The following is a 13,401-nucleotide window of genomic DNA, read 5'->3' on the forward strand; positions in this document are numbered from 1 at the left end:
TAGCGTCGTAGCACTTTATTTCCATAATATAAAAAATATAATGTACCACAAAAATAATTTGTTTGTTGTGCATTAAAACAATTAAGAACATTTCACTCATTCAATTTATTTACAATCTCATAAAATTCTCAAATCTCAACATGATTTAATGGTCACTAAACATTTTAGACATCCATAGAGTTCTAGCACAAAAAAATAAAATATGTGTGGTGATTCCCTTGATCAATAGACTTCAACATTGATAAACTTACATACTACAGTTATGTGGCCATCTTGGAAAGGGCAATGTGTCCTTAATATTATTAACATTGCATAACACTTGTAATAACCTTTCTAAGCCCATTCCATATCCCCCCGTGGATATGTTACCAAACTTTCTCAGTTCTAAATACCAGTTTAGTCTATCTGATGGCAGCTTTGACTTCAGTTTTTCATAATTGTCTTCTCTTAGACTGCCTCCAACGACTTCACCTGTTATTGGTGTTAACAGATCTAGAGCATCAACCTGAAATAAATTTAAAGTTTATTTAAATGGTGAAAATTTTAGTGGATTTTTATTATTTAGCAAAACTAAGTGAATGGTGTACCTTTGTACAGTCATCTGAACATTCCTTCATATAAAATGATTTCATAGCCTTTGGCCATTTTACTATAAATACTGGCAGACCATTGCAGTGTTCAACCAGAGTCAACTCTTGCTCCTTATTTATACCTTCTTCAGTAAATACACTCCCTTTTTTCTCCAAAATCTCTTTGGCTTCATCATAGGTAAGTGTTACAAAATCTTTATCAAGCCACAGAGGAGGCTTGTTCTCCTTATCTATTAAAAATAAATCAGCCTCATGTGAGTTCCAAGTTTGTATGAAGACATACTTCATTAAGTCTTCTATTGCTGCCTGTAAATGTTGTAAAGTATCACAAAAAGCTAGCTCTGCTTCCAACATGTAAAACTCAGATAAATGCAGCCTTGATCTTGAGTTTTCTGCTCTAAAAGTAGGCCCAAATGTATAGACATTTCCCATGCCTCTACACACAGCTTCTAGCTGCAACTGTCCTGATACTGTGAGGAATGTCTTTGACCCAAAGTACACAGAATCCTTATCTTTACCCTCTTGCATCATGGCTTTTACTGTCTCTTCACTATCTGGTTGTATTTTAAACACCTCCCCTGCTCCTTCACAATCATTAGAAGTTAGTATAGGTGTGTGAATATTTGTGTAATTCTTTGCAGCAAAGTAATCATGTATGTGCTTTGTTACTGCACTTCTTACTCTTAAAACAGCTGATGTGTAGTTCGTTCTTGGTCTTAAATGGAGATATTGACGTGAATATTCTGGTGGATGTGTTGTCCTGGGGTTGAAAGGGTATCCATCAAGGACCACACATGTACCTAATACCTTTACGTCATCAGCGACAAGTTCCAATTGTCCTCGAGGGCTTTTTGATAATTTTCCAGTTATATGGACAGAGGAACCATAAGTTAATGAGTCAGATGTGAGATTTTTTGGGATTACTATTTGTAATTTTTGAGCACAAGATCCGTCACTCACATCAGCGAAAATCAGGTCTTTCTGCTTTCGTAAATTCTTGATCCAGCCCTGAAACACGTATGTAATTAGGTGTTATTACCTACATTTCTGATTTACGTACTTCTAAACAAAAGCTAATTCATTATAACCTTTATTTCGGTAACATTGCCGACGTTCGGCTTATCTAAAACAGCTGCTATGGGGCTGTATTTCCTATGAACATCAGTCCATTTATGCAAATTTTTAAGTGTATTAAATAAATTGCTCCTGTGAAACATGTTCATTTATTTAATTTGGCCGTATGAAACATTGAATATCACAACAACAGCTGAGAAGAATCTCCGACATCGAACTGTCAAGTGTCAGACCAAAACGTGACAGGCTAAGTCATAACAAACAAATCAATATTTGAAATGTCTATGGTGGCTTTTGTTTATGATCTGGAAAAAGAAAAGTTTCGAAAAATGCCGGTTTTCCCAACCCACTACTTGTGTGCGTAGCTGGCAAGTTTTTCAACCTGTCAAATGTCATTCGGCAAATCATGCATGTTCGATTTGTTGCGTCGTGAACATTAGTGCAATTTATTTTAGATATTATATTTATCTGTGTTTTAATTAATTAGAATAAAACGTAAGTAATCTACCAATTTTTATTTCTTCTAGAAAATTATATTTTTACTTTTATAATGTTAAAATACTATTATCATTGTATAATACTAAAATTGTTAATAATTGATGATTGAAACTGGTTTTCCTAGTTATTACGTCCTTGGTCATCGCGTTATGTTAATATGAAGGCGTACTACGATAAGATTTGACAATTTTATTTAGTTTTAATTCCAGTAAGTAACCAAAATTTCATGCATGGCCTACTGATCTACTTTTTTCCTTTAAAACATATTTTTAATGCCACTTTCTAGTTTGTTAGTGGTCACGTAAACTCATTAAGCCACCGATTAATAGTGGTACGGCTGAGTTTTTCTTGTCTGTACTCAATGTGAGAATTTGAATAAGTTTTTTTTTTATCTTTCGTTATCTGATAAAATAAATCTGAGTCTAACACTGGATTGTTTTACTATAGCGATGTTGAAAAGTATTAGTATTCATTGCTTTTACTTATGGAAAAATGTAGTATTTGTCAACAATTCATTAACAAAACAATTATAATTTACATTAAATGGACAAAGTTAAAAATAATACAAGAACCAAACAATGTATCATTAACAGGACTTGTATTAATTGTGCAATGTTCATGTTCTGTCACAAGTTCACAACAATGTAACATTCAAGAAAAAAACCTATTTAATTAACAGACCTTGTATGTTTACACTAAGTAAGAACATTGTAGACTTAGCAATTCCTACACTTTTATTGATACTTATCTTTGTACTTCTTAGAAAATGGCAGAAACCGAGCCTCAAGCTGGAGACACTGGCCCACCGAAGGGTATGCCCGCCCTGAAGGCGCATGTCACAGCCAACAAGATTGATGTGGCTCTCTGGGCCATCAGAGTACTCACTGTACTCTTCACCATAGGATATGTACTACCTTTGTTAAACAGGTTAGTTTATCCATTAAATTTTGAATTCATACTAACTTTACTTACAATAGTTTCACCTGCTACACTTTTACTTGGTCAATAGCAAGTACCATATAGATTAAAGTTTTCAGAGACTTATAAATCTTAATATAGATAAAGGCAGTAATTATAAACCGTTACTATGTAGTTTACCAAAACTCTTACTGATTTGATTTAAAAAGAGCCAAGCCCATATGTCTGTGTGGTAACTAACATACATCATTAGCTATAAACGCACAGATATTGAATTTTAAAACATAAAACAGCACATGTATTAATAATTATGTATGTAATAAAACTTCTTGGTCGTAACCTCATGCTAATTATGGAAGTTCAGTCAACTGTGTGACCTTATCTACACAATGCAATTAAAATGCAATCAAAACACAATCTGAACTTAACCTGGCATAAGAATAAAGACTTGAAGCAACAAGTGGTCTGTTTTGACTGACTTTTAATCTTACTTAGAAAACGAAACTGGTTATTCAATTGTTAAAAATATTTGCTAAAAATAAGGTTAAGGTACTTATTAGGTAACATTTATCTTTAATAGAATATAGTTTCACCAATCCTAGCTAAAGTTTTACTGTTTCTCAATAATATATAAGATACATTCATTTAAAGGCTTTAATTGATATTTTAGAATCCAATTTTTCTTTTGGTTTTCAATGTTGTAAGCAACATGCAACTTGATTTTCACAGCAGCAGGTTATTTTTATAACAATAGCAATTGTTATGTATATGTGTGTAGTGTTTCAAGATTTTTATTCAAATCAAGGCTGTTTACCTTTTGGTGCCTATTTTCCTCTTTATTGTATTAAAATTTTGCATCGTATAAAATTGAGATTTTTGTAGCATTATTTTTATGAATACAGGAGCAGATAAAATTGTTCAAGTGACACCAGTCACACTATACTTTATACCATTGTGATGTATGTTACATTAGATACCTAGAAACAACATTGGAAATGAAAACTTTTTATAAGAATATGCATCCTGTGGATTGAGACCTCACTCAATCAACACAATTAGAGAAATCCTTAACAAGAAAAGTCTAAAAAGAGTGTAAAAATCAAGGCTATGTAGTGATGGATGTGACCAATCATGATCTACACTTAAACAAATTGGGGCCCTGATTCAGTAGTGTATTTATCCCCTTTATTAATAATGATTCTGTCCCTATCACACACATAAACATTACATTTAGACTTTGTAAAGCTTAAAAAACAAGTTTTTTAATGAATGATGTATTGGTAACCTTCACTATTATTTGTATAAACACTCCATGCATCACTTGGTAATGTCGAATGTTTGTTAATGTAGTATTTAACATGTAACACAAAAACTCAGTAACCCTGAGTCCTGAGCGAAGTTACTGATGATCTTATCACTATTATATTTCTTTATAATTTTAGACAACCTTGTCGTATTTACATGCCCTAGATAACCCTGTCTGTGTATTTGTAGTGTTTAAATTTAGACTGAAATACCTAGATCAATAGACTTTTAACAATTCTGATATCACCGGCCCGTTCATATCTTAGTTAGATAATCAGCTTTATTGTCATATCATTATTAGATATAATGCCTAATAATGTTTCTAAGCTCATATTCCTATCTCATTTCTTGATTTAGTAAGATCATGACATAACAGTTAATTGCAATTTAAATAACCTAAGTGATTGGTTCCGAGTGTTTGCACTAACATTGCCTTGACTTTGACTAGTATTTATATGTAAAATAAAGTCACGGTCATCAGTCAATGAGTTTTTCTTAACGTGTTCTTACGAAACACAAAAGAATTTTAATCCTATTAAAATAAAAAAGTCACACAATAACAATTACATAAAAAATATAGATTCAAAAATATTTTGTCTAAAAAATGTATTCAAACATTAGTTACGTAGTTATTATCATTGCTTAAAATAGCAAATGAATGAAATCAGTTTCTTTTTTGTACACTTAGAGCACCTGTTTCGATAAAAATGCAATCAATATTAACAAATCGATAACTGTAATCCGTTTCGTATCCTCGACCTACGGTTGACAAACAAAGAAAATTGTTGAATGTGAGACGCCGGTTTACGCCGTGAATGCGTGGACTTACTTCTACGACCGCCTCACTATTAAGAGGCGGTAGGCCCTCTGGGCTGCTAGATTTTATTTATGCACAAATTAATTCGGTGCATGCCTTCTTCAGATTGTGCTAACAACATATGTCTGTCTTAATTTTATTTATTTATAATTCATTGCACATAAATACACATATTAAATATTACTAAATATACATATTTGGACAATATGATCTTGAAAAATTCAAGTACAAAGGCACTTCAAATTTTCTTAATGTGATCCTTGGTCTAGGACCCTATTTATCCTGCAGCATCTATATTAAAGGAGACTAGGTTACTTGAAAATGGCTAAGAAGAGAAGATAGCAAGACATGATAATTTCCTGTATCAACTAACAGTACGCTTCCACCCGCAGCCCGGTATCAGCGTTCTACAAGGCCCTCCTGGCGAACGCGGCCACGTCAGCTCTGCGCCTGCACCAGCGCATCCCGCCGCGCGACATCTCCTTCTCGCGGGAGTTCCTCTCCAGGTTCTTCCTCGAGGACAGCGCGCACTACCTCTTCTACTCACTCATATTCATGAATGTGGCGCCTAATTTATGTATCCTTTTTAAAAACGGTTGCATTTTGTAATCAGTGTAAGCAGGCGAAAATTCGGACTAAATCTATTTTTTGTCCGCGTCTTCCCCTGCTTAGATTCATCGGTTGAAAAGTAAAAGAGTAACAAATATACACACAATATTCGTCTTCATAATATATGTGGAATTGTTTGTTTAATCGAAATTCAGACATGAACAGCAAGGAAAAAAGCTTGGCTGAATAATAGATGTAGAGACTTAGTAAATCTTTCCAGGTATTTGTTTATGACTACGTATAAGTATAATTTCCTTAGCATAGCACAGTGATTCTGACGCCCATCTTCTTGTTCGCGCTGCTGCACGCCGCCTCGTACTCGCTCACCATCCTCGATGTAAGTACACAATTGTATTTAATTGTTCGCTTCCTATAGTTGTGGGAAATGTCGGGAGTTCAAAATACGCGTCATCAAAGCTATCCCAAATGTATCTGGGATTCGACGTATCCGGCAATTAATATGCTATGCATGTCTTCCTAAGTCTTGGTACTTTTTAACATGTTTAAATAAGGCTTTTAGAAGCTGCAAGTGTTTTATGGTAAAAATATGCAGCGATTAATACAGTTTTATCTGTGGTAGAAGTTACCGTTCAATGTACATGATTTTATAAATTGCTTAAATTTCTTTTAGAAAGGCGGTCTTATTTTTTGTTTCTAAATTGCCTATTGAAGTAACAATAAGAGAGAGAGTAAACCAATTCTTGTAAAGTTGTAACACTTCGGTGATACTGAACAAGAAAATGTTTTTGTAGATTCCATTACTAAGCGAATCTAAAGATATAAGTTAATTTGTTGTTTAGGTACGCTCTACGTAATATTTTAATGGTTGTGCTATGATTGTAGTACCGAGTGGGGACAAGGTTAGTGACATACCAATTAGCATGACATTAATATTTTAAATGACAGCCATAAGAATGGTTGAGGTCACCACGCCAAATCCACTGCGCGCCTCGTGTAGCGGGCTCAATCCCCGCGTAGCTGCGTAGGGCAATCATTTGTGTGATCCACGAATGCTTTATAGTCGGGGTGTCTTTGTGTCCATGATATTTTTGTTTGTGAAAACGACACAAGGAGTCACCTTACAGCGGGAGTCATTTTTAAAAAGAAATAATTTTAATGAATCTTTTTATATACTTAATATTTGCGGATTAAAACCTACTATAAACACTTTAAATTCAAGAACTGTATACCTACCATACTGATGTATGGGGTATAGCTACCTACGTCTTCAAACTAGTAGTACTTCGAATAGTTGTGAAAGCGTGACATTAAACTACACGATATAAGGTGTCTCTTACTACGTGCGATGGGTAGTGGGCTGATTAACTGAGGGGTGAATCAATTCTACGTAGTATTAAAAATAATTTATGTTGCCATGCCATAAAAACGTGCATAATAGCGTTAAACTACGTAAATAAAGTAGCGACATGTAATAATATCTCGTAAAGGTTTATTCATTTACTTTTTTCATACTAAACGAGGATGCAAATAACCGCGTTAATTCCTATTAATGTCATCACTAACATTAAACCACCGTGTAGTTATATTATCAACTTACTTATATCTCCATTTTCATCTAACTACCAACTACAAACCTCCAGTACCTACAATAAATACATAATTCTCTCTTTTTTTGCTTCCGTTTAGTTATTTCCTCGTTATCCTATTTATTTTCTGTAATTAAATTCCTATCACGTTGATATAAAAAAGCGTGTTAAAAATGGCGTTTATTGGTGATTGTAAATCTTATAACGCGATATTTACGAGTAATTGTTACAGATGAAATGATTTTGTAATGTGCTTTGTAATGAAACAATGAAGGTACACAATGTATTCATACATACATTGTAAATGACCCGACTTGAATTAACAGTTGATTACTCACTTATTATAATAAGTCCTCCCTAAGTAAGATAAATATCTATTTATTACAAATAACTTGCCATTATTTTATCCACGCTGCAAGCAATCGCTGTAGCGTGTCTGTGACTATTTCTATATCATGATTAGCCGGCTTTACTTAATTGAGTACAGTTTTAATTATATAGATTAATGTCGGATATAAAATTGAACGAAGAAAATCACAATAAATATCGCCCCAAACAAGCAGATATTGTTATTATTTTACCTCAAAAATGTTTTTACTAAGTATCTACAGTTTAGACCCTATATCATAATGCTATGTGGTTAAAGATGTCAGCTGCCATCATAACTCCTACTACAAACAAGTCACAAGTTGTCTATGCATTGTCCGTAATTCTTGACCTTTGATCTCGACTCTACCATAGATGATTATAAACTAGTACCTACTGGTAACTGCAATTATTACGTCGATAAAAACTTTATTTAATTTTATAACTTGCTTGTAAACTGTAGATTAGTAAAGCAAGCCAGTATTTATTGCATTTCTAACAAGTATCCAAGGAATTCTCGTATTTATTGAACGTATACTTTTATTCTCAACTTAAAACTCTACAGTTTTACGTGCGAATACACAATTAATAATTGAATTTGTTTTTTTTTACAATATATTTTTAATGACAGCAGAATAAAAACATTGAACTTTCTTACGGACATAACGTTCCCATTAACTATTTTTATACTACTTTATGCTACATCTAACCTAAAATCTAGTAAAGTACGTACCTACTAGTTTTGTTGCATTCACCGTTCCTGTCCCGTTGTAACTTTATACGGTGGTGACGTATCACTTTCACGTTATTCGACAGTTTTTATTCCATTATGTTTTGGACAAAGAATTTTACTTGAACGGACACAACGTGTCAGTTTACCGAAATAACATTTCGAGACAAGTTTATCACAATATATAATTATAACTGTTTGCGTACTGAAAATATATGATGCATTGTCGTATAATATCTATGTCTGCTTTTCTAGTGACAAAAAATCATGTCGCCTACGAACACAAGTTATTCAATTTTAGATGTGAATGTAGTTCAAATTACGATGCTTAAGTTTACTTAGATTGGAAGCATAATGCATCTCAACACAACGTTGATTTTTAGATAGTATAGACATAATATTGTATACCATCATCACAGCTTTCTTACAATAAGAGAAAGTCGTGAGTTAACTGTTTCGCTAATACTGATAAAATTACACATGTTTTTGTGTTCAACACTAAAATTTGCATAATTAATTTAATTAGTTTCGCGTTTGGTGCATGGTTTTACCCAATTTATAAGTATTATGCGATTTTTTATTTTATATTTTCTCCTAGAATAAGAACTAGTTATTTAAATTCATAATTCTCAATTAAAGTAACTTATAACTATTGCAGTACAACAGAGTGCGTTCAGGAGGATAAAATAATCGTAAATTAAAATACAAATTCAACAAACTTCTAAGTAATAAACCTAAATCAATTATAATAATGAACGGGCTAGCAATCGATGGTTGTCAGCCGAATACGGATCGATACTGCTTATCGTGAACTAAAACAATTACACCGCGTATTTACATTGCGATAAACAGTGGGATATTTCTACAAAATCTCAATAATAGCCCAGCTTCTTTACCCAGATGAAATTCCCACTATCGTTAAGGTCAACAGAAAACCTTCAAATGTACGGAGGTGACCACGAGTGAGTCACGTGGATAATCGAAACGAAATCTCTTTTACTAGAGTTTTTCTACTTACGTTTATATTGTAGAAATTTCACTTGATTAAAGGGACTGGCAAACTTAGATTTAGGCAAATCGATAAAGATTTTCTGCCGATATCATGGAAAGGCTAGGATGATGATGACATGGATAATGGAACATAGAAAAGGGTGTTAGTCGCTTTTAATTGAAGACGGTCAGCTCGGACTTGTAAGACTCGTACTTCCTCATGCTCATTTTGAGTATGTGCTGTGAAGTTAGCTTTTCATATATTCAACCATTTTGCCAGTTACCTCGTGACGAATGTACGAATTGTGAAATAATCCGTTTGAAAATGCTCCGTAATGGTATCACGTATCTCAATTTCACGATGACCTAATATGAGATATGATTGTAGCGTCAATCACTACTATAGAGAGGTGATACATATTAACCGCACTTAATGTACTGGAGTCAATGTCCTTTATCTTAAGTAGTCTATTGAAAAAGTGTTTTAATAGAAAGCTATTAAATAATGTTCATATTCTTTGATGCACTCATTACATATTGTTTTGGTCTCGCCTTTCAAAAATAACTTCATGTACCTACTAATATTTGTTCTAATTATCAACAGTTTTGAACACTGAGCTCACTTTATGTTTGCGATTCCAATATTTGGTACCCAGTGGGTCTACTACTTCGTCTTGAAGTAATATTATTATGGTCGTGGATGTGTGACAGCGCAATAAACTGTGTAAAGTGGCATCTCTTTTGCACACACGCCATAATATACTTTAAGTCATGGCTGACCAGAGCCACCATTCCGCTATTTACAATGGCCTACGAATGAATGGCAACTGGATTAAATTTGACAATATTCCAATATAATCACTGGAGATTCATTGTCTTAACCGTGAGTGGTCCGTCCGTACTCAATGCCCAATTATAGAGATGGAAAAAGAATTGTAGAGTTGTTTTCTTGCACCATTTGTCTAAGGATAATTAAAAAGATAATTAAGGATAATTAAAAAATACTTATCTGCATAGGGTTCAAATTTACAAAATCGTGCATACAAACCCCTTTTATAGAATCGCAAGATTCGCAAGGCTATAAATTGATGTGTGTTCGTGTCTCCAGACCCTGGGCCAGAACTCGATGTGGGTGGCTCGCCTGCTCATCTCGCTGGTGGAGTTCCAGTCGCGCAACATCCTGCGCGCCGCCGCGCTCGCCGAGATCGTGCTGTTCCCGCTCGTCGTCATCATGGCCTTCTTGTAAGTTATATTCTTCTAAATGAAGGAGTGATCGCTAAATGGTTCCTAATGAATTCCTTTGAATTTTAAACAAGATAACTGGTTTTTTTGAGGGCCTATGTAAGAACAGGTCTGACTTACTATTATAACAGCCTAGCATAAAAGTTGTAAGTCTAAAACAAAGAAGTAGACATCGTTTGTAAAATTCTGTGTTGAAAGGAATTCATTTAAACTTAAAAAAATACTAGAAAAGTTGATGTTCCCTTTATTTGTGTAATATTTTATGATTTAACAGAAACCTTTAAAAAGGGAATGAAAATTATGTTTTCCTTTAAAAAAAGAACTTTATTTCTTAATAACATTGTTGTCCTCCGTGTGTAGCGGGTACTGCGGCCTGCTGACTCCGTTCGTGTACTACTACTTCGTGACGTGGCGCTACGCGAGCCGGCGGAACCCGTACACGCGCAACACGTTCCGCGAGCTGCGCGTGACGGCGGAGCGCGCGGCGGCGCGGCCCGCGCTGCCCCCACTCGCGCGCTCCGCCATCACCGGCGCCGTCAACCTCGTCTGCCGCATGGCGCCGCCCATGGAGCATGTGCAGCAGTACGTAACCCTCGCATACTACACTATCCTCTTCAAACCAGTCCGTCCTCAATTTGCTAAGCAAGGAAAACAGCCCACACATAAAGTCACTTTCTTGTTTGTTTGTATGTTTTTCTCAATTTTGAGGCACTTACCTCATTGGGAAGGCCCTCGAAATTGCAGCTAGCAGGCTGAAATTTTCATAGCTTCAAACCCCATGAGGAAGCAATTTACAATTATAAATACTGACAAAATTTGATATTTAAAAATGTGGATACCTCGATTTTTTTAATCTATTAATTATTAATAGAAAATTTATAGCATGTCCTGCCCCTGCATACAAAATTGTGTCCACGCCATGTTATCATTACGACAGCCTTGTACTGCTGGTGCAACACCTATCATGCCTTACGTATGCTTGTTAATACGACCACGAATAAGACTTTGTCATTTCGTTGTCTAATGATATCTTTATTTGTATTTTCAGATAACGGTCGAACTAATCTGTGGAGGAGGAACAGAAAACTTTCTACGTCACTGTCGTTCTTTTATATCAAAACTACGTATGAAGAGTCTTCTCAGGTCTGGATGTGTCTACTGTTTAGTAACATTATTTAATTACGATATTTTAATGGTCGGAGCCTGTATCACGCGGCAGTGTGATATGAAACTAGAAGAAACTTATTCATACAGTTTAATCGAACACTAAACGTGGATAAGTGTAGCAAATATGAAATATTGGGATTTGTTGATAAAAAAACCATTAAATGGCCGGTGATAAAATGTTGAATTTATGTGCATTAAATAGCGTTACCGCGTTATTACAATGCAATAAGTGGATAATGTTGGATTGCAGATAAAAACGGCCAAATAATTTCAACAAATGCCATTAAAAGTAAAATAATGAATCGAAAGTTTTTACATATCACACCGTCGACGTGTTTGTCGTCCGGCCGACATCTACTGCGAAGGTCATCCATATGAATGCGAACAAACACCGTCCATCAGGACATAACTTATTATAAGAACAAACTATCCAAACCATTGCAGTACAAAATCCTTACATTACCTACTTACAATGTATTTCAATGCATTTCATAGCATAATTTTTTTGGTTGTAAATCAGTATGATTATTGTATCTAGGGGAATGTATTTAAGTTTAATTTATATTTAATGTTGGTCCAATATTAATTTAAGACAAGGAATGTTGAATGTTTTAGTTAGATTAATAAGAAATTGTATTCGATGTACGTTATTTTGTAATTGAACTGTATTGTTTGGCAGTATTTTGCTCGGATTACGGTTATTGGGTCTTCGATACTTTTTAATCGATAGTGAATTGGATGACGTCTGTTTACTTGTGACGTTTACATTACAAGTCGTAGTGCTGGCCGTAAACCGTATTTCTCGTAATGACAAGTTTGGCAGGTCGCAACAGCCAAAGAAAAGCACCTTTTGAGTCTCGAGAACTGGGCCAAGGTAAATAACAAGAGAAATACTTATGTATAAGTACGTATTTCGAGATAGATAACGAAAAATAACAAAACAAAAGAAGCAGCAAGTTACATTGCCTTGGCCATGTTTGCAGTATTTTGTCGGGAAACATTCCCCGCGCTCACTTATGTCGCAGTTTGTTCTTAAGATCGTTCATTCCATACTTCATTAACTTTCGGGCCCAATTATGTACACCTTTCTTATTAATATTTAAAATCTGTAAAGGGACATATCTCTTTGGATTAAATTGGTTATAAATATTAATGTAAAGTTAAATAAAATTATTTTTGTGAATTGTGTTTACAATATTATTTTGTTTATGTTGTGTATTGTCAGCGTCATTTTTGTATTTAGCAATAATTATAATGCACTTGGTTTGGGGTGAATGTAGTCAGGTTTTTAAAATAAATGTTGGTAAAAATGGTATTCAAGTGTTATTTATTTTATCAATCCTGTTAGGATTACGAGTTGTACTATTTTTTTTATGAAGTTGTCGTCCGCGCGTAGCTTGTCGAAAAACGCGAAAGAAAGAAGTTTGCACGAAAACCGGAGGCCTTTGCCTAGCAGCTAGCAGTAGGGTCTCATACAGGCCTAATAGAGAAAAGGCCGCACCGCCGCATTAGGCAATGTTTTATTTATGATCAGTAAGCGAAAGGATT

At 34.5% G+C, this 13,401-nt stretch overlaps 2 protein-coding genes across 2 annotated transcripts; one reads left to right on the forward strand and one right to left on the reverse strand.

The window, feature by feature from the left end:
* Positions 1-86: 86 nt before the first annotated feature.
* LOC113502976 (probable asparagine--tRNA ligase, mitochondrial) lies at positions 87-1,911 on the reverse strand. The gene is made up of 3 exons (XM_026884759.1): positions 1,679-1,911; positions 588-1,598; positions 87-505 (listed from the first exon to the last, which is right to left on the reverse strand). Exons 1-3 carry the CDS (start codon positions 1,811-1,813, stop codon positions 248-250), a joined length of 1,404 nt encoding a protein of 467 aa, XP_026740560.1. The 5' UTR covers positions 1,814-1,911; the 3' UTR covers positions 87-247.
* Positions 1,912-2,051: 140 nt separating this feature from the next.
* Positions 2,052-13,168, forward strand: LOC113502977 (Krueppel homolog 2-like). Its single transcript, XM_026884760.1, has 7 exons — positions 2,052-2,159; positions 2,926-3,089; positions 5,595-5,779; positions 6,081-6,148; positions 10,553-10,686; positions 11,047-11,268; positions 11,735-13,168. Exons 2-7 carry the CDS (start codon positions 2,929-2,931, stop codon positions 11,736-11,738), a joined length of 774 nt encoding a protein of 257 aa, XP_026740561.1. The 5' UTR covers positions 2,052-2,159; positions 2,926-2,928; the 3' UTR covers positions 11,739-13,168.
* The last annotated feature ends 233 nt before the right edge of the window (positions 13,169-13,401 follow it).

Source organism: Trichoplusia ni, chromosome 18 (assembly GCF_003590095.1).
Source record: "Trichoplusia ni isolate ovarian cell line Hi5 chromosome 18, tn1, whole genome shotgun sequence".
NCBI classification, from domain to species: Eukaryota; Metazoa; Arthropoda; class Insecta; order Lepidoptera; family Noctuidae; genus Trichoplusia; species Trichoplusia ni.